General features: G+C 41.8%; 1 protein-coding gene across 18 annotated transcripts in view; it reads right to left on the bottom strand.

Moving 5' to 3' along the window:
• Positions 1-819: 819 nt before the first annotated feature.
• Positions 820-21815, bottom strand: part of Mp (collagen XV/XVIII-type protein multiplexin) — a 58630-nt gene continuing 37634 nt past the window's right edge. For 2 of the 18 annotated variants that reach the window (XM_032434585.2, XM_032434584.2), the window contains exons 5-26: positions 19699-19791; positions 19316-19381; positions 19122-19199; positions 18797-18863; positions 18554-18699; positions 18154-18291; positions 16350-16487; positions 16113-16178; positions 13269-13388; positions 10216-10434; positions 9285-9362; positions 8974-9223; positions 8659-8739; positions 7713-7885; positions 7487-7579; positions 5180-5302; positions 4771-4797; positions 4148-4162; positions 3640-3770; positions 2867-3046; positions 2578-2805; positions 821-2453 (exon numbers count right to left, since the gene is read on the bottom strand). In XM_032434585.2, coding sequence (XP_032290476.1) covers positions 2318-2453; positions 2578-2805; positions 2867-3046; positions 3640-3770; positions 4148-4162; positions 4771-4797; positions 5180-5302; positions 7487-7579; positions 7713-7885; positions 8659-8739; positions 8974-9223; positions 9285-9362; positions 10216-10434; positions 13269-13388; positions 16113-16178; positions 16350-16487; positions 18154-18291; positions 18554-18699; positions 18797-18863; positions 19122-19199; positions 19316-19381; positions 19699-19791 — 2646 coding nt within the window. In that variant the 3' untranslated portion in view covers positions 821-2317. Of the gene's footprint in view, positions 2454-2577; positions 2806-2866; positions 3047-3639; positions 3771-4147; positions 4163-4770; positions 4798-5179; positions 5303-7486; positions 7580-7712; positions 7886-8658; positions 8740-8973; positions 9224-9284; positions 9363-10215; positions 10435-13268; positions 13389-13846; positions 13877-16112; positions 16179-16349; positions 16488-18153; positions 18292-18553; positions 18700-18796; positions 18864-19121; positions 19200-19315; positions 19382-19698; positions 19792-21815 lie in introns of all 18 variants that reach the window. The other 16 variants (XM_070207883.1, XM_070207886.1, XM_070207882.1 and 13 more) reach the window with 16 other exon arrangements.

The following is a 21815-nucleotide window of genomic DNA, read 5'->3' as shown; positions in this document are numbered from 1 at the left end:
AGGAGCAGGCTCTGTGCTGGGGCGGTGGTATTTTATGGCGCTCGCTGTTTGAAATCATTTGCTTTAATTCAAGTGAAAAATTATTTAAATTGGTAATCAAACGTGCGATGAACATTCACAGATGGAGAAGAAGAACAAAATTTGCTTTGTTTTTTTTTTAGTGATTGTCTAGTTCGGAATTTAAAATGGTAATTTAAATTGATTTCAACTTTTATGGAAAATATTGATCAAAGAAATATCTTCCCAATTACTTTGCTTGAGATGTGCTCCGGATAATTTCCATCGAAAGCCTACTCTCCTGCAACTTAATATCTACTGTCTTAATGCTAATTAAGTCTCTTATGTTGAAGCAGCAAAATTTATTGTTTAATTGGTATTTTTTCTAAATATTGTGAAGTTTGTAAAATAGCGATACAACGGTGGAATATATTTATCAAAAGTTAAATCGCTATTTCACAAACTTAAATAAAAAATTAACTTTAACTTAAATGTCAATCCAATCTACTATTCTTTAGAGCTACAGACAGCGATTATCTCAATTACATAATTTTGGTGTCTTACGGAACTCTACTGTCCACATTTTGTCGAAAATGCAGACAATTCTAAAATCATTAATTTTAGATTCTAATCTGTTCTATAGAGTTTCACGAGTCAAAAGAGTTATATCATTCTGCCAAATCATTATAATTGGCTTATATCGGTCATATTAAGTCCGAGTGTGAAATGATATACTTATGATATACTTAGGCTGTGCGTTGACCAAAAGTTTGTCAGTCAGGCAGTGTGACAATCTGCCAGAATAAACAGTTTTGTTGATAAAGTTTATTTATTATAGGTAATTGTATTTTTATTTATTTTATATGCACTTTCAATTTGCATAAAAGTATTAGGCTTACGACTAGAGGGCTTTAAGTATTCATTTTGATTTCACTAAATGTAGTTATTTGCATCGTGCATACATACATGCATACATACATAGCTATGTACGTATATTATGCTTAGTATGTGATTGCTTGGGATTGCCTTTAACCCAATTAGCATTTCTGTGTCTAGTTTTCTTTTATAATTAATTATTAAAAATTATAAGCTTTATTGATATTACAATTACAATTAATTACATTACAAAACTGTAGCTGGAAATGCATTAATTAAATGCAAATTAAATTAAGTAACTAACTATACTGATACAAGTAATTATGTTTTACTCGTCAGTATTCGCTCTAGAATTACAATAAGTTACATTACATACATATACATGTATGTACTCGTGTTGTTTGTTTATTTGTTATTATATATAAATTACTGCAATTACTGCTATAATTTAGTTATTCTATTGTGTTCATATAAAAAGGGGCTGACGTTTTGTTGTTCATTTATATAATAACGAGTATTTCAATGTAGAAAATCTGGCTACATTATGAGTAAGTTTGTAGAATAGAAAACTGGATTGGCATAAAACATAATGCACATTGGAGCTGATTTAGTTAAAAACGTTAGAACGTTGGAACGTTGGATTTGGATTTGGGCTTAAAATTGTTAGCTCTGATTCGGTATTATAGTTGGTTTCACTTTCGTTTTTTTTATCTTATACATTTACACATTTAGAAGTCTTTGACAAAATACATTTATACACGTATACAGCCATGTGAAATGTATTTGCGCGTGAGTCGTCCCGCTGATCGGGTAGATAGGAGACTAATTTGGCCAGTTAGTATGTTTAGCTGTTGTTGGAAAGGTGCGCTTGGTCTCTAGACAGTATTGATGGGGACCAGTTCGCGCCGGTCCTAAATATGTTACTAGGACTAACCTTAATGGCAGCAGCAGCAGCTAATATGCTTCGCCTGCGCTGTGACTTAATTACAAAATTAGCTTAGTTTTTATATATTTTGACTATGTATTAGGCTACGATTACTAATACATAACTCGCTTGTACAAAAATGCTTGTTGCCTGTCGAGCATAAGAAATAATGATGTATATATATATTGTGAATATATATATATATATATATACCTGTCTAGTAATTCGTATGTAAGTAGTATGTAAGTATATATGTATCTTCATATTTCACTATGCAATTGTTAATCGATCGCTTACTTGAGTATTTTTTGGTTTAGTTGGAATCCTCTGATTATATGCATGGCCATGATATACGTTTACATTAAATGTGTATGTGTTTGTGTGTGTCTGAGTGTTCATGAGTATGGCATTGGTATTGGTGTGTTGTGGTGTTCACATTTGTATTGCATTGGTATTCATATAATGCGCGTTACAGTTACAAATACCGTTTCCCGCCCATGCTTCTCTCTAGGTGGTCTCTTACAGCAGTAAATTGTCTAAATGCTCGGCGTACTCCTCGGCCGTGCTGAACTCCAGCTCCAGTTCGCCAATGGGACTGTGACTGTCGCTGTTGCCGCGACTGTTGCTGCGACTGCTACTGTGACTGTGACTGCGACTGTAATGAGCAAAGTTCGGGTGTGTGGCGTGCACCATAAAAAGTTAATGCCAAATCAATACGACACGTGTAAGCATTTCATTGTTATGTCTCGTGTTGCTGGTACCCCGCCCGCCCCACTTACCTGCTGCTGACATCACGCTTTTTCCGCCGATCCTGCGACAGTGCCTCCACGCAGAGCACAATCAGCTTGCCGTCGCAGGGCTGGCGCTCCTGATCGAGCAGCTTGTTGCCGAGCAAGTTGCTGGCATAGCCGAATTTCTCGTGCGAGCTGGAGTGCCAGGCATCGCAGTAGGTGTCCATGGAGCGTTCTCCGTTCGGCAGAGAGCCGTGCCAGACTAGCTTAAGCGGCCTGCACGGTAAATCGAATAATGTTTATGTGTTCTATTTATATAGAAGATGCTAGGACTTACCATAGTGGATCTGTAAGCACATTCTTGCCGCTGAAACTATAAATGCGCGGAGCCTGGGAGAAGAAGCCACCCTGGCCGTTAAAGACTCCCTTCCAGGAATTGAAAAGTACATCTCCGCGGGTATTTACAACCGGTAGCTCCCAGTCGGCCGAACGCACTATAGAGTCCAGGTTCTGTACCCTGTGAGCGACAAAACAAAAAAATAAAAGCATTTAGCCGCAGGATTACGAATGCGAATTCCACATGAATGTGGGATACAGCGTCAGGCAGTTGCTCTAGGAAATTAAACGCAGGTAAACAAACTACCGCGGAAGCGTCTAATGCCCAACAGCCAGCAATTATGCGTGGATGTACAACCGCACCCACGTGCATACATAAGTATGTATTCGTTTATTTATTTATGCTTTCTTTCTGGCAGCATTAGCATTCATTTTGGCATCCAGTCCGTTCAGAGCTTTGTAAATAAATTGCACGAGATTGTTTTTAGCGGCTTTTGTTTTCATATTTTGTGAGCTCTTCCCTGCGTTGCTTCAAATATCAAGATTATGTTCGAGTTAATGAGTTCCAAAAGCGCCACCGGGCGGCGCCCAACGCTGCGTATGAGCAATGCCATCTCGAAATCTCGTCGAGTGCCTGGCTAAAGTACACACAGTGGCAAACTAAATATAAAAAACATGTCTAATACGCGTAAAAAAATCTAAGGACAGATAAGACACACCCGGCCCTTCTGTCACTCTCTGAGCCCTGCCAGCTTGCCCCTTGCCCCTGCTTACCTGGAGGTGAGGAACGCCTTAAAGGTGCCCAGCAGACCCGCTCGCCGGCCTTGGCGATAGCAGGCAAAGTCCGCGCCTCGAATGCCCTGTAAGTCACCGCCATAGGGCTCATTGAGGGCCGCCACGCGAAGCTATGGGTTGAGAGGATGGGGATGAATGGAGCGCAGAAAATATGGTAGAAAATTAATTTGGAATTTATGTCAAGCATTTTGAAATCTAATTAATATAGAATTTAATGGCTGCGAATTGTTTGTATAGCTATGTTAAGGATGGGAAAAATTTCAACTTGTTTCTGTGGCTGTTTAAATGATAAGAGAGTATAATATATAAGAAATATTTCATTTCGCAAAACATAACTTGAAAGCAAACAAACCTATTGAGGCTACAAACTGAAAGGAACTTTTTATGTGCATACATATATATGCCCATGTACATATATATGTATGTAGGGGAGGCATTCACTTGGGGGCGCCTGGCATATTTTTAATTGTACCAAAAGGTCACTTACCATGCGCGGATACCACTGTGAATGTAATACGAGAATTTCGTGTGGTATTTTATTGAGCATCATTTATTGTTAACGATCCCAATAATATTATTCGACGACGCAAGCGTGAGAATGGTACAAAAAAGGTTCATTGTAAGAGAGATATATATATAGATAGAAAAATGTTTACACGATACACAAAAAAGAACAAAACGGGCATAGAGAAGGTCTCAACTGCCTTTGCTGTAGTCTTGTTGGGCTTGTTCAGCTGAGTTGAGATACACTTCTTAAAGCATTAACTACACAAAAGCATTTACTGATATTGATTTCAGCATGAACATAGAATAAATGTTAAATAAATAATTGATAGTTATAATAGAAACTCAAAAAGGGAACTACACAAATATATCTGCATGTTACAGAGCAGAACTCAAATTGCAATTTGCACTAATTAGAAACGTTTTCATCGACCAAACCAAACCAAACCAAAATCAGATTAAATATATATCAATATATATATGTATATATATAGTTGTGTGGAAGTGTGTGTGTGTGCAAGAGATGCGTTAATTCGATTTAGTATTATTTTGCTTTTTGTTTGCTCTCTTTGTGTGCATTCAGTGTATGATATTTTATTTAATTACCGTTTCGTACTCGGGCGCGGTTGTAAACTGCATTTAATAATAATTAATAATAAATGGTTTTAGTAGTGTTTATTAACTGAATTGCTTAAATTTTTCACTTGATATTAATTATACAATTTAAAGCTATCGAGTGTCGAGCTATTTTCTGTAATTGATTTTGCGTGTTTTGTGAATAGCTTTGCACTTGAGGCACTTGGCATGATAGCGGCACTTATGCAGCGATATTGCCTCATGAATGGCCAAAAATTATTTGAAATATTTGTAAAGCTTTTAATTTAGACACCTCACAACGCAATTTCAGCTGCACAAGCGCCCCACTCGCTTTTAAATGTAGTCGAAGCACAAATATGTTTTGGGTATATACGAGTGCATGTGTTAGATGGTATATGACAACATTATAAGCACTTACCGTCGGCGTATTGAGCAAGGGAGGTGGACTGTTCAGCAAGTTTTTCGATTGTAAATCAAAGCGCAAGGACGGCGCCACTGTGGTGGGCGGGGCTGGTGTTGCAATCGGCACCAAGGTGCCCAGCTGTAAATAAAAGGTTTATAACGAATTTGGCAAAGTTCGGATTAAAAGCAAAAGCAGTTAGCCAACATGGCCATTAATATTTTATAGGCTACGCGGGAAATCTGCTCGCCGGCATCCCAATGCACCCGGAGCAGGTGGACCTTACACAGTTTAGGTACTTCATGTTTTAACAATTGTCTCGGCAATTTGTAATAAGCGTCATCCTATAAAAAAAATCTATTCCATTCACGACCTATTTCTGTTCATAATCTTTACTTAATAATTAATTAAAAAATGAAACTTTTTCAGCCCAAAATGATAAGCAAAAATGTTTAATTTTTATGAATGAAGGAAACCTTTTTTCCATAAATGAATAAAAGAGAAGTCTATTTTGAGCATTTACTGTCTAGATGACAATTTTACAAATCACATTAGTAAAACTTTAATTTAATAAAGTTTCTTCTCAATGTAATTTGTAATAATTAAGCATTAAATTTTTGGCTGAACTGTGAATAGAATGCGAGACACTGTGCGCCACTGTCTGACAAAAGTTTTAATTACTATTTTGAACTTTAAGCAGTTGACTCGTGTACTGAAATCTAATTAGGACGCGAATGTCACCACTGATGCTGCAAGTAGCTTAGACAGCCAGATGCCAGGCTCTGGCAAGGAAATAAAAGCCCAGGCAATGAGCTTTTGCTTGATTTAACCGACATTATTCAAAGGAAGCCCCATCATGCACGTTTTGTTGCCAAAAGTATTTAAATGTTGCCGTCAAAGGCATGCGATTTGCGACTCCTCCCTGAACCCTGCCTGCGTTACCCGCAGCCTTGCTCATTTCCATTTGCCTTCTTGTGGGTATGCACATGCCAGGCACAGTAACCAGTTGGTGAGTGGGCTGGCCACGCCCCCAGCCCATGCTGTGCTAGCTGTCGGTATTGGCTTTGTGCATGCAACAACGGAAGCGGAAATCGAATCTTGAACAGTTTTGAGCATATGTATTGTGCTACACTCTGCACAATAAGGCGCCCCAAAAATCATGCAATACTTTTTTTTTAATAAAGCGTTGCCACAAATCTCAAAACCACCGGTCCGAAAGCTGCTCGCAAATTGTGGCCACTTTAATGTGTAACAAGCTATTGCAAAATGGTTCAATTCTGCGTGTAATTTGTGGACGCTTCAAGAACTTTTTTCTCTCATGTGCTCTACAAGTGCTGACCAGGGCAAATTGGAAGCATTGTACCGTCAGCTGGAACTGGGCAACTGGCGACAGGCAAGATTAATTGACAGTGTTGAGTAATGAAGTTCGCCAATTGAAGCTGCAGCGTGCTAAGGTTGAACAGCGCCATTTGAGTAAAAATATTCAATTTCCTTCTAATCATATATTTAAGCTCGAGTTGCGTTTTATGATCCAAGCAAATGCATGGCTTATTCCTTACCAATAAAAGTTTCGTTTGTTGTTGTTTTATTTTATTTTTCGTTGTGCAGCGCAGCTGCTGACTGATTTTGCGATTGCTTCACTGGCTGCCTGAATGTCTTTTGGCAACTGAGCTTGACTCGAATTGGCTGACATCTGTCTGTCCATCGGGCGTGCGACAATATTACGAGCCTGAGGCGCCACTTCCTACGGCTGATGGCTTAAGAATGCGCAATTCGAAATTCTTGTTGTATCGTTAACTCGCCTGAGTGAAAAGCCAGGCGCGAGTCAATATAATTGAATAACGGGACACACACGGTTCGGGACATGTTGCCGATCCGTTGGCAATCAGTCAGAACGTCTGCAACATTAAATGTGCAAATAAAAAACCCCCAAGGAGCAGCCGCCCAGACAAGGACATAGCCAAACAAAACCCCATTTTATGGCCAAAAACAAGAGGCTAAATAAACAAACGTATGCGCGTCGAACGTCTTTCAGCCCAGCCTTCTTCTTTCTATTTTTATTGCATTTTGTTTTGTTGTGTTTTGTTTTGTTTTGCCGAGCCATATTTTCATAATATATAGAAAACAGCCAATGGATGGGTTGGGCCAACTCCAAAGGCTGCTCCATAAAATAATAGCGTCCGCCAGCGACTTTTCGCTTGCCATATTTGGCATTTGCGAACGCACGCACGGGCCACACTTGTTTGCTTGGGCCCAATCCCAATCCCATCTCGATCCCAATAACCCCAATCCCATTTTCAGGCACAGGCCCAGAGCTTCACTTACCGCTATATACTGCCAGCCCTTGTTGACGCGCACGAGCAGCGCCTCCTCCTCGGTAATGTACGCCAGGGTGCCGGGTGGGCTGAGCGCGGACTTCTGTGGAACGTCACAAAAACCAAATTTAAATATGCTTAAAAAAATACGCTGCTAAATATATACGCTCATATATATGGACACACGCGTAAGTGTGAGAGCGTATGTTTGTGTGTGTGTGTGTAGGGCAACGCACCTTTGTCATTTCGTCTATGTTCTGGAAGGTAACTGCACCTGGCACGATTCTCATGTTCATGTTCGATGATGATGCGGAAAAGTATGGCAACTCCTCGCCATCTCCCAAGCCCAAGCCAATGCCCAGGGGCGACTCCTCGTGCTTGTGTGAGTGCGCCGTCTGTCGCGGTGGCTCTGCAAATGATGATTTCGAGACATGCGTGTTAAACCACAATTTGTATTAAACTAAGTCCAAGTATAAATGTGCATATCTATACACATATGCAACTGCATTAAAATCTGTGCGCGCTGCTAAGTAAAATCAACACTGCAACTACTCTAAATAATATTAAAACTAATGTCATTTGTACAACTTTTTTCATTTACCTAGAATGCATATAACAATTGGAAAAGATATATAATATATTGCATGTGAAGTTAATAATAAAAAATGAATAAGTATTGAGGATACAAGAAATCTAAAATACATTTGATATATGTACAAATATAAAGTGTGTGCGACTCGGAGATATCCTGTTAGGATATCCTTCAAATAGAAGCAAAGCTACTTTCACAGGGTATCTCATGCTTGAGCACACGCGTTTATAAGAATTTACCATTTATAATCTATACAGCTTATTTTCATTCTCATTCATTCTCGTGTTTTATGTTTATATATATTTTTTTGTTTTTGGTAAGTGAAAGCATGACTATGTTGAAATGTTGAACAAAATGTTTACAGGTACTTCATTAACGCAAATGAGATGATGATGATGATGATGTGCAAATAATGAGCCCGTATCCCCCACCCTAGACTTGAGGCATGCCAAGGTCGTGATGGGCGTGAAATGTGTATACGCACAGCAAGAATGTTTAGGACTAGTTTGGCATGCAACATCAAAAGAAAGAAAATAAATATCACTACGGCAATTTTGGTGGATTGATTTGATTTGATTTTGATGGTTTACCAGCTGTGCCATCTGTGGGCCTATCGCGCAGATCTTGCAGCTCTCGCAGTGCTTTAAGTTCGTCTAAAGATGAGCGCGCACCTTGATTACGAGTACAATACAGAATGATTTGGAATTGATTTCATAGTCGGTATGGGAGAATGCTAGTTACTTATATTTGTGTACGGGTGTGTGTGTGTGTGTGTGTACGGGTGTGTGTGTTTCGGGTACATATGTACAGTCATGAGTCATGGCACAAGTACGGGCACCTAACTATACATATATGTTTGTATATACAATTTGTTGTTGGCACCTTGAAAGCTGCCACTGGCTCACCTGGTCGACCGTAGTAGGAGGCGTCTCCGAAGAAGCTGCTGCGCGCATCCATGCCTGCTTCTCCCTTGGGTCCAGTTATCGATAAGCCGGGCAGGCCAGGCGGCCCTGGCGGTCCTGGCGGACCAGGCATGGGAATATACTGGACGCCACTGCTGTCACCATCGCCAGCACCTGTGCTGGCCGGCAGTCCAGGTGGGCCTGGCAAGCCGTCACGGCCGTCGCTGCCCCGATCACCTTTCTCACCTTTGGCCTGGACATAGATAGAGGCTTGAGCAATAATTTGTTAAAAAATTAACTGCAGAACTACTTACGCCATCGCGTCCACCTGAGTCGCCTTTGACGCCTTTGGCGCCCGTATCGCCCTTAGGTCCAATCATTCCAGGGCGTCCCTAGAAACAAGGGTTGCATAAATAATGGCTAAATATTTGTTTCGAAGCGAAAAGATTGGGCACTGGAAACTGTAACAGAATTCAAAGCGGACGCATGTGGCAGGAACTAACGGCTGCCAGGAATCGCTACTAACAAGTGGAGTAACTCGGGCATAAAAACCAAGTTGAACAATCGCCAAAAATGGCAAAACTTTTGCAGTTTAGAGTGCAACAATTTGGTAGTTGCAGCGCTTTGATGCCTTCCTGCTGTTGTTGTTGTTGTTGTTGTTGTTGTTGTTGTTGTTGCTTCTCCTCGTGTGGCAGTGCCAGGAATTGAGTCAAAGTTTCGTTTGGCTTCATTTCGGTGCGGCAATTCATGTAAATACATTGCTTGACTTTGATTTTGAGAGGCGGTAAACGATGCCAGTTGGCAAACGCGCAGACAGCCAAAGCAAACTTTTCCCTTTATATCAGACTACTCATTGTAATAGTTGTTGTTGTTGTTATTGCAGCTGCAACTGCTGCTGCTGCCGCCGCTGCTGCTGCTGCTATTATTGCAGAATAATGGCTGAAACTGAAATTCTAGGGTAACTGCAATTGGAATCGTGCGCTGCGTCAGCGTCCTGAATAACCGTGATGAAAATGCACTTAAAATACTTTTCGTTTGAGTTGATTTCGCCAAGTTGGGTCCCGTCTTCCGCCTCCGCTGTTGCTCTTCTTCTTATTCGGTTACGGATACTGTCTAGCTCGCGATTGCGGCCAGAAACTCCGTCTGGCTCTAAATGAACTTAGCAAGCGACACCGACAATGGGCGCAGGCATGTGAAAGTTGAGCCGCCTCATGAATATGGATGCAAAAGTTACGAGTGCCTTACCGAGTGTCCGATATCACCCATGGGTCCTGGTTTGCCGGGTGGTCCAATTGGTCCGGTTGCGCCGGTGCCACCTCGTCTGCCCCGCATGCCCTTCTCGCCCTTTTCGCCGCGCTCGCCCTTGGTGCCGTTGCCATCGCCCGGCTGGCCAGCCAATCCGGGTAGGCCTGGAGCGCCGGGCTCACCCTTGGGTCCAGCGGGTCCATGCGCACCTTTATGACCCTGTTATTGGCGTTAAAAGAGAGAGTAGAGGGACATGTGTAAAATGATTTACAGTATTAAATATACGGTGCATGCCCAGGGGGCGCACTCACGCCTAATTTGACCGTAAAACTCAATTTCAAACGTTTTGTCCTCGGCAAAAATTCAATTCAAACTCATTTTGAAATCAAATCAATTCTAAAATCCACAATCCCCACAATCAAACCAACTCACACGCACACACGACCAATACACATACGCATCTATATAAATTTATGCGCCCGAATGTATGCAATGCTTGGTGACAAGCCCGAAAACACAAAACCATTGCCAAGAGACGAAACCCACGGGCTTCTCTTTGTACCCGAACTGAAAACGTATCGGGCGACGTATTATGCTTGTAATGCGCTTGTTTTCTAATCAAGTTTTCCTAGTTGAAAGGGGAACATCTTCTGGTACTCTGTTGTAGTTTATAAATTAAGTGTATATAATAAAATAAAAAATATAATTATATCTCAAAACAATACGAGAGACCTATAAACTTGCATAAGGAAAGAACAGTAAAAAGTTGAACCTTGTTCAATTCCTAAGATATCTAAAAGTTTTGGCAATTTCCTAATTTCTATATTTCACCAGAATCTGTCTAAAAGCATGGCTTGTCTCCGACTTGACATAATTCTATGGTAAGTTCGAAAGATAACTACGACTTATCTTTCATTTTACAACATACGCGTTGTATTTAACGGAAGATACCTCTCATCCTTAGCTCGCCAACTGACACTGTTCGGGTATATTATAGTCGAGTCGTCGAGAAATCGAGGCATCGCGACGTCCCTGTACGCTGTTGCTTATGCGTACTTCTGGCTTTTTGGGACTTTGCCTTGCGGAGTTTGCAAAACGGCTGGCGGTCTTCAGTTTTGCCCCAGCCCACCCCCCCCCCCTCCACCTCACGCCCACGCCCACGCCCCTGCTCAACCAAGTGCTCCCGATTTATCCCCAGTGTCGTCTTCCACATCATCAGCGCCTTAAATGGTTTGCCATAAATTTGCGCGCGCCTACACGCAGTTTACGTGGTGGGGTTTTGGTTGGGCTGTGTGTTTGGATTTGGATTTGTAGTCTGGGGCCTTGTATATAGCTTGAGATGAGCGCTTTTGGCGTGTGTGGGACCGCTTTAAATTGACCTGACCCTGTATGTGCTGTTTGCTGCAGGCCTTACTCTATATTGGCAGCTTGATGCGAACTAATGAATAATTAATAAGCCTCCCGTACGCCCCAAAACACACCTACGCACAGACACACACACACACACACATACACATGTGCAACATTACAAAGTACGCGCGGTTGCTTCCGGGGCTGTCTTAAATGGAGGCCCGAATCGCGTTAGGGCTGTGGGCTGTGGCTGCGAGGAGCTGCAGACATGTCTTTTGAGTTAAATGAAATGTACCTAATTGTGCGTGCATTTATACGTTCAAAATGCTAATTTCAATATTAGTTTCGAAAATTTAAATGCAATAACAAATGTGTTGGTATGCGTGGCCGTAAATTGGGCGTGAATTGATCAGAAAATCGAAATCGATTTTTATACAGCTTCACAAAGCTGTGGGAGAAGCTTACGGCTTTTGCATAATTTCTTTTTATTTCACGCCCGATTAAATATGGTTCACGAGTGCCTGCCATGGGGGCGTGGCGCAAGCAATGATTGAACCAAAGCGAGGCCTACAAAAAGCGTTGCCACTGGCCAAATAAACATGAATATATGTATATGTACTTACATATACATATATCAAGGGTCAAATAAATCTTGACATACTCACACCCCGAAATTGGAGGTGTAACAGCAGCATTTCTCAACACCGGAAGTTGGCTGACAATTCGTGAAACGCCCAGTTTCAATCTACAATTTCTCCATTCCTCCGTCATGCTCCTGTCCACGTGCGACAAGCGCCCCGCCCCTCACCGCCCACGCAGAAATGGCAAACAAACTACAAACATATTATGTTATATGCCAGAGAGTATGTGCTGGCAGCTTAAAGTTTTGAGGCACCACATAAAAGAAATATGCGCGCCACTTTTTCCGGCTCGCCGACCCTCGCTAACGAGGGGTCAAGCAGAAGCAGGAGCTCTCTGGGAATCCCGGTCCCTAAGCTGCTAAATAGCATGAAGCGTAATGGCAGGGAAGTAAGCGCCATCTAAGCAGGATGAGCTGCACAAATGGCCAAAACTTATTATAAAAATAATACAGAATACAAGTAGCAACAGAAGAGCTGCCCGTTGACCGTTGTCGGAGCAGCAACGAGGGGGGGAGGGACTTTAGTAAACGATTTCTAATAAACTAGGAAGCACCTCGATCATATCAACTGGCAACCAAATGAGCTATAAACGTTTACAAATTGTCCCGGGCGAAGGCAACAAATAATGCGACATTCTCGCTCTCGTATGTGGTCTGATAGAAATTTATGCGTCAATTTATGGACTGCCGACCACGCAAATGAATGCAGTGCAATAAATCTGAGAATTTCAGCTAAATGATGGCCACTTAGTGGGAATTGAAGTACAAATATGACAAGTGTGAAGCCGGCACATAAATCTTCTCGCATATGGAAAAGAGCGCAACTTGGCGTTGGGTATATTAATTCACATTTTGCGTTTGTTCTTGGCAGTCATTGCCCATTTTATGTTTCTAGCCTGGAAATCAATTGGGTAATCAATAGACCAGAAGTTATTATTTGACAAAACAATGTTGTTCGCCCACTTTATAATGCATAAACACACATACACACACACACGCACTTGTATATATTTATATAGGGAAATATTTGTGGGACAAGCGCTGGTATTGAACTTTGACTCACCTTTTCACCTCGTTCTCCTGGACGTCCGGGCTCACCTTTATCGCCGGTCGCTCCTTTAGGTCCTGCCTGGGTGGAGGTGGAGCTGCGTAGGCTGCCCATTGAGTTGCCCATTAGGGATTCCTGTGTGATTGTTGTGTGTGTGTGTGTGTGTGTGTGAGGGGAATAGAAGGTAAGCATAGTAATTTGTTAAATATTTGCTTGTCGTACAATTTATATTTCGATACATGTATTTTTGGGCCATTTTTTAAGCAGCGGGAGACCTTTGATGCCACAACTGGCCCACACAAGAATACACGTAGTTTTCCACACACACAAACACACACACATATCTGCTAAGGAAATTTGATTAATGATCTGATGCGCCCCTTTTTTTTGGGCGTATGTGTGTGTGTGTGTGTGTGTGTGGCTTCCTTTATGCTTAGAACTCTAATGACGCCGAGGGGTTCTAGTCCATTAGGTTATGCGGCCATTGCTTACCCAGAGCAAACTTGTGCTTTTGTTTTGTATTATTATGGTTTTTTTTTGTTTCGTTTTGTTTATTAGTGGGAACATAAAATGAAATTGTTAAATGTTTATACCTTGAAAGTCCTGGTAGGATTCCAATTTATCTGTTATTTATGTGTTGATTGTTACAAGAATACATATTTTGTTTTTGGTACGATTTGTATATAATATATATAGCATAGAACAATGGGTGTGGAATTAAAGCGTATTATTATATGATTTCAATTTGATGGTGTTCAAAAGTTCATCAACTGGCTGTAAAATTGCAACTTTTACAAATTTACCTCGCCCCCACTTAACCCCCCCTCTTCACCTCATTCGCAGTCAAGCGTCTAGGCTTGTCGGAAAACATTTGAAAAAGTTGTCTCCGTGTCAACAATCAAAAGTCGTTCTAATAAACTTAAAAGCTTTTTTGTTCTCCCCTGGCGCATTTGCTGCGACAAGGTCAAAATGCTTGACAACAATAAGAGCAACAACAATTTGAAACGCCTTTAAAAACGAACCCGCCCCCATTCCCCTCCCCCTATAAGCGAGCAATGCGATAATGATAATAAACCCCCGCCGACGAGCGACATAAAACAATGGGAGGCTGACTGTGCGAGCGTCTGATTTAACTGGCGCGTTAGCCATAAGTAGCTTGACACTCTCATAACCGTAACAGCGCGATAATGATTACGACCACAACCGCACACACACAATCATACACACACGCACACACACAGACAGCATGCTGAGATACGCCCAAGCAGGCAACATACGGCGTTGAAATGCGATGATAAAGCCGGCAAAAAAAATAAAACTTTCGCTTGCAGAAAAGGGTTAAAAGCCGGCAATACAAATGTGTGTATGTGTGTGTGCGGGTGTGTGTGTGTGTGTGTGACTCGGTATCTGTATGCGTGTTAGCGCGTTTAACCGCGTGAACTGCGCGCCATGCGCTGATAACAGTAATTGCCACAAGCTGGCATGCCAGCACTCCGTAAGACCTGAATCACAAGCCCGCAATAGCACGTCGCCAAAGGGGGGATCCACGTGAGAGCAGAGGGTAGCCGGGGGCAGGGAGACAGCGACAACGACTGGAACCGGGTCTTGGAGTGTGAGAGAGACGGAGACGCGGACTGAGACTGGGCTTGGCTTGTTTCGGTTTGCGTGTTCAGGACACTTAGGTTTCGGCATTTCTGCGAGATGTTCATGTTGTTCGAGGCGTTGTTGTTGCTGTTGCTTTGTGGTTTTAAGATTATTAGCGTAGATAACCCATTTGCGACAACGCGAACGCGTCCTGGGCACCTGCCATGCCCAAATCTGGCCAGCAATTTTTCACAGTGTACAGGTGCAGCAATCGCACGCCGCGCGCAGCGTGCCTCCTCCTTAGGCAGGAAATTGGTTTAGCCAAATTGTGTGTGTGTGTGTTTGTGTGTGACTGACCAAACATGACCGATGTCTGCCGCCCGAAATGCGCCTTCAAGGCACACAATTCATAAAAGAAACGTGCGTGATTGGTAGCATCCGTCGGATATAGATAAACGGACGAGCGACTTTGCCTTTGAGGTCTACCGTAAAAGTTGCAATTTTTGGGCCAAGTTAAAAAAAATATCTATCTTCGGTTTACCGAAGTTTTAATACTCTTGCTTTCTTGTCCTCGTATTCACTGAGCCAGAACGCAAGAGCTATTAATTATATATGTTAGTTGTTATATAGTTTAAATTGCAAGTCGCGATTGAGCGACTAGAACATACCCTGTACCAAAGCTTGTATGCCTAGCTGTTATGAACTCAGAAATCCGTGGTATGGACAGACTTACGGACATAGCTGAATCGACTTTCGGCAAAAAGTATGATTAAAAGTTTCAGTTTCATATTTATTTTGCAATTTTGCTAGAAACTTTTATGGTACAAGGCATTAAGAGACTTAGTTGTGGTATTCTTTTGTTTATCCAATACCAGTTTCTTTTATGCATTTTGGAGTACAAAATTTAAAGTGAACAAAAAGGTGAATTCAAATTTAAAATATTATAAACTGCCATATGAGAGCACTAAAATATTAGTATGCATTTCATAGACGTAAGGTAAAGAACGAAAATCGCTGCAAGCGAGTTTTGAACCAAGCCGGTTCGAGCCAGGAATTCAAATTAGTATGTTAACAACCGAACCATTTTCTTTTTAATGGATTAAACCATTTTCAACCATATTGGAAGATGCCAATTTTAGATAGAAAACAAATTTAGCCCGAATTTTGTATATGAAAATATGTACAGCTTACAATATTTTCAGAACAACGGGCAATGTAAATTTAAAATTAAAATGTTAAATTAAAATTAAAAATAAAACAAAAGAAAAAACTAACCACTGAGTCAGGAAGTTGGGGGGAAACGGAAGCCGAATCATTTGCAATTTTTGTTTTGTTGCAGCCCTGTGACAAATAAATATGTTGATGATAATAAAGTTAACAAAATAATTAGAAACACAATCAACTAAGAGAAAATAACGTTAATATAATGAAAATATAATTGTGTTAAGTATGACAATTTCTACTCGTGATATTCTTATAATTATTTTTGAATAGAATTAAAGTTGTACTCACATCATAGCTCTCCGGCAAGCCAGGCGGGCCCGGAGGTCCGGGCGGACCCATCACTCCGGGCATGCCGTCGACGCCTGGCTCGCCCTTCTCCCCCTGCAGACCTTCCGGGCCGCGAGCGCCAGTTACGCCAGTGGCACCCTGCAAATGAAAAGAAAAAAAAAAAAAGAAAAGGAAAAAGACAAGAAAAAACGGCGCCGCCGGCGACCAAGAAATAAATCACATTAGTGGGCGTGCATATAGAATGTACGACTACAGCTACGTCTACGGCAATGTCTGCATCTACTGCCACGGCTATAACTACATATGTATATATATATATAGGGTATATATATAGTCTACAAACTATTTGGGGGCCTGCTGGCCAGTTGGTAGCTTTTAACTGGCTGCGGTCGATTTACATAATCGCCGCGTTTTAGCCCGAGCTCATTAATCTACGCGGCCCAGCTGCCCAGGCTCAATAGCAGGGGATGGGAGGATTTGGGGAGTGGGCATTAGCTTTGTGTTTGTGGTCTGGCTGCACAAAAAATGTGTCTCCCGATGTCCTTAATCTTATGCAAAATGGTCACGCTGTGCGCCATTTGCGTGTTCTGTTCGCCATCGGATTGTTCGTGTTGCCGTTGTCCTTTGTACATTGTTATTTCAGTGGCTGGCAGTTGTTGCTATTGCTATAATGTTCTGTTGCTTATCGTCGTCTTTTAAATTAATTGCTATTAGTTAAGGGATTAGCAGTAGAGCAACAAAATTGTCGCAGGAATTTCCGGTATGCGCACCAGTTCGCCATATTTTACTCAAGCATTTCGGATATCTGAAGGGTTTTGGGAACGGGCAAGGACCGTCCTATAGAGGGTCAGCTTTTGGGTCTTTTTGCATTTTTAAGCTGGCATATTCTCAGAGCTGTTTGTTGTTAGCCACCAAAATGTTTTGCATACCGCTTTTCTTTTGATATATTGCAACGTATTGAAGAGGCTGCGTTACACAGGTTGCTAAGCACATTGTCAATGAGTACAGTTTTTTTTTTCTTTTCATTTTTGTTTTTCGAGAGACTAAGCAAAGTGTTGTCTATGACTGAGCCAAAATAAAAATGCATTTGCAGGATGCTAAGGCTACGAGATTATGTGCGAACATAGACGCAACGTTTCACAGATTTCATATTTTTGGCTAGACCCACAAAAGTTACGAGTCTCTTTGGCTCTTTGGCGTGGCAGGCACTTCTGAGCTGAGTGGATGTTGAGGCCAACAGCATAGTGGACTTAGCCTTTGGCCGGACACACACACACACGCGCACCAACTGGCACCCAGTTGCCGAGAGGGAGAGAGAGTGGAATCTCTTTGTGCCCTTAGATAGATACAACTCCTTTTGGTTGCAAAAGACGTTGCCAGTTGATGAGATAATATAACGAGTAGCGCCCAAAGTGGATAAGTGTTTAAGTCTGAGTTGCCTGCCGTTTGCGAGCACAAAGTTATAAAGAAATTTTCGTTTCCTGCTTGCACGTTAACGTTTTGCCTCGTTTCCGGTTACACGCACAAGCACGCACACACGCACAAATTATGATGTTTGACTTGCTTTAAGAGCGCAGCGCATTCAAGTGTGCTTCTGCGTATGTGTGTGTGTGTGTGTGTGTAACCAGCTGGTGATAACCATCGCACTGCTATTGCCATGCTCTCTTCCACTTCAAGATTAGAAGATGTGTGTCATGAAATTGAAAATGCGTTTAATCCATATCAAATATTGACTTTTGCCATTTTGGCCTTCCAACCCGTTACACTTGTATAAACTAAGTATAAAGTAGTCGCTGGTACTTACGGTAAGTCCAGGGGCTCCGGACTTTCCATCTCTGCCCGGCGGGCCGGGCGGGCCGCGCAACGTTTCGCGTATCGTTTCATTGTCCTTCAAGGCTTCCAGGATATCAGACGCATTACATGTACATTCGCCAGTGTATTTCTACAATTGATACAAAAATATGCCATTGAATAACCAAGCCGTAACCGAATTAATCTAGACAGAGTCCTCCTCGAGTGCCTGAAAGATTTTGCAAGTGCACAGACACTTTTTTGGTATTTGCCAATTTGGAATCACCAGAGTAACGGATTCGGCTACCACTTCGAATCCATTGGCTTTGTCGTTTGGTGTGCAAATAAATGGGCACCGTCTCTGTGCACTTGCAAAGTCAGAAAATAAGTGCCAAGTCGAGTTTTATACTTACAGCCCCCGCACTTGGTGTCTCCACAAAGGGCGGATACGATGGTGTTTCACCTTTGGGACCCGGCGGACCAGGCGGCCCAGGTGGACCACGTATACTATCGCCCTTGGGTCCTCGATCGCCCTTCTCGCCCTTAATGCCGCGATATGCTGCGGAAGGGAGAGCAGCAAAAGCAAAAGCAAAGTCATTCCATTAGCAGGTTGCCTAATTAAAATCCGGACAAAGTCCAGCATCAGGTGAACTTACGTCTCTCGTGCGTTAACTGCGTCTGTCCGGGGGCCTGCAAACCACTGTCGTCGAAAATGTCAGTTGCCTGTGATGAAAATAGAACAAGTAGAAGATGTAAGTGACGTTGGCTTATTGAGAACGCATTTACGCAAAATGCAAATAGCTTTTGTTGCCATGCCCATAAATGCTGTTCAGCATGTAACTGCAACTGCAACTGCAACGGCGACTGCAATAAACCGCATCGAAATACCATGTGGAGCAGGCCTGTATTTCCATAGATTTGAATTGAATATTGTTTGGCCTGCTCTCGAGTTGGTTAACTTATATCTGATTAAAAACAAACCTCAATATTTGCCGAGGACCACCACCCTTCGTTTGTGATATCATTCTCATCGACGACGGGCTCATCGGGTGGTGAATTCTAAATGCATTTCGTGGCATTCAACATGAAATAAACATCAAATAAAATAATAAATAAAAGGTAAAAAAAAAAACCAAAAATAGGAGAAATAATAAAAATATGAGCAAAAAACACACCATTTCTTGTTCAGGATCAGCTAAGAGTTCAGGATCTGATTCAGTCGAAAGCTCATTCTCCAAATCCTTCAAAATGGAAATCAAATTAATAATAACATGGGGAAAATCATATTAAACTCAAATTGGGAAAGAAACCTTACAAATGCAACTTAATGTAGCATTAATTAATCCACATTTTGTTCATCATTTTACTAATCTATTTATCATTGTTCAATATTAAATTAGTTTACACTTTAGGGACTTTACTAGCCAAGTCGAACTAAGTCTAAATTGTTTTCAACCTATTATTTGAAGCCTTAAAACTGTTTTGACTGCTTAATAATTCATGTTGAACTAAAATCATTTGAACGAACCTGAATTGGAGCTGAAAATGTTGAACTTACCGTGGGCACGGCCACCGTTGGCTTTGGGGGCGACATGCATTGAATTGCTATGGCATCCGGATTGCCATAGACATAGATTTTTTCTAAATAGCCCTGTGCATAGAATACGTTTGTATAGAAGCTTAGACAGATTTGCAGATTATTAATAATGCGTTTCTAAAAATTATTGTAACATTTATAGCCAAGCGGCAGCACACCATAAAATCTGGCCCTTAGGCAACTAATGCATCAATAAATATGTATAATAAATCAATCAATTTGAATAAATGCGCACATAAATCTGTTGCTAATGCAGCGCGGTAGCATTTCTAGTCGATGGCAATTGTAATTGCTGCAAATCGAAATTAATTATTAATGTTAATTTCCAATAGCACTTGCCACTTGCCACTTGCCGCATGCTACCCACGCACCTAATGTGCGCGGCTTTTCCTCTTCAGTTTCGCTCATAAAGAGCGAGGGAAGTCCGTGACACAGAGAAACGGAAGATGGGCGGGTGTTTCGCCATTACACATAAGTACACAATATGACTTACACATAACAGACTTACCTGGAATATGGGGGGGCCTCGAGCGAGATGGGAGGCACTGCTATCAGTGGTCTATAGAAATGCTAACCGCAGACGATACAGGCCCTAGCTGCGAGACAATGGAACACGGACAATGCGATGCTATTGCACAAACACACACAGTTATCGAAAGAAAGAGAGGCAGCGAAAATGAGGGAGATAGAGAGAGAGAGAGAGCAAGTGAATGCACATTTGCCATAAACCCTGTTCCGGGTTCTTTCAAATAAAAATGGCAGCAAACACTCACTGGTTCACTGGCAATACTAGTGCAGGCCAAGCACAATGGCAGCAGTCATCGCAGCCATTGTTGTTGTTGCTGTTGTTGTTGTCCTGGAGAGACTGTAACTGATAGTAATGGCCGTGCAGCTTTTATGCATCCCAGTTAAAAGTTCTGTCTGAGACGTCGAGCCGTTGAGTTTCGGGTTAAAAGCGTGCAATCGGCTTTCAGAATGGCTTAATATGCTCAACGCTCAACAGCATACGGCCCCTGTCAGTGGGAAAGGATTGAACGTTAAGTTTGGGACAGGGGAAGGGAAGAGGGAGCGGGAGGAGGAGCAGGACAACAGGGCTACAGGAGCGTATCACACACGTACTACACTGCATTAAATGGCCGCCAATAAACATTGCTCTGTTCCATTCCAATTTGCTGTCTCTCTTACTCACACTCCCTCTCTCTCTCTCTCTAACTCCGTCTCTTTCTCTTCTAGCATCGGCTTGAATATGCAGCTTGTTGCTCTGCTGAGTGGAGACATTAAAGACTTCTCTTTTTTTATAGCCTCCACCAATTGAAAATGCATTATAAGCAGGGTATAGGAAAGTTTTAAAATCGTAAGTAAATTTTCAAATTTTATGTATAATAGCTATTTCTATCGATTCCCAGCTGCAGGCTTTTTACAATATCATAAATTAGGACTTAGGCTTACAAGTACAAAGTATATAGGACATACCCCTTTTACAAGTACAAGTATATAGGACATTCCCCTTTTTGGCTACCTTTACCAATTTCATTAGGGAGCAAGATTCAAGAATTATTGTTAATTTATATGTTATACCCACAATTTATACACAACAGAGTATTTTCTAGTCGCCAACTCTCGACAGGATTAAAATTTCTTGTTTTGCTTGGGTTTGATTCGGTTGAACAAAACTAAGCGCCAGGCATACGACAGGTCAGCGAAAACAGAAAGCAGTAAAAATCCATTTATACATGTACAAGTTTATATGTGTATGTGTGTTCACATTCACATAAATATTTGCCACTGTGTGAGTGGCCCAGTTCAGCTTTTAAGCCCACCCCGCTCTGTCTGTGTGTGTGTGTGTGTGCTTGGGCAACAAAATTAGCCGCAAAGAAATTCACTAGAAACGGAAATTAAGTAGCTGGATGTGGCATTTCTGGGGCGTGAATCGTCGGTCCTTGTTCCTTACGTTTATCCCTTACCCCCGCTAAGGCGTGACATTCACAATTACCTGGTGGCCACAGGGATTCCAAGTAATTGACAACTATAAACAATTTTAGCAGCGCAGAAAATATGCAGTCCAAGTTGTTTATATA

The sequence above is a fragment of the Drosophila virilis genome, chromosome 3, assembly GCF_030788295.1.
Source record: "Drosophila virilis strain 15010-1051.87 chromosome 3, Dvir_AGI_RSII-ME, whole genome shotgun sequence".
Taxonomy (NCBI): domain Eukaryota; kingdom Metazoa; phylum Arthropoda; class Insecta; order Diptera; family Drosophilidae; genus Drosophila; species Drosophila virilis.
This window is presented reverse-complemented; position numbering and strand designations above follow the sequence as displayed.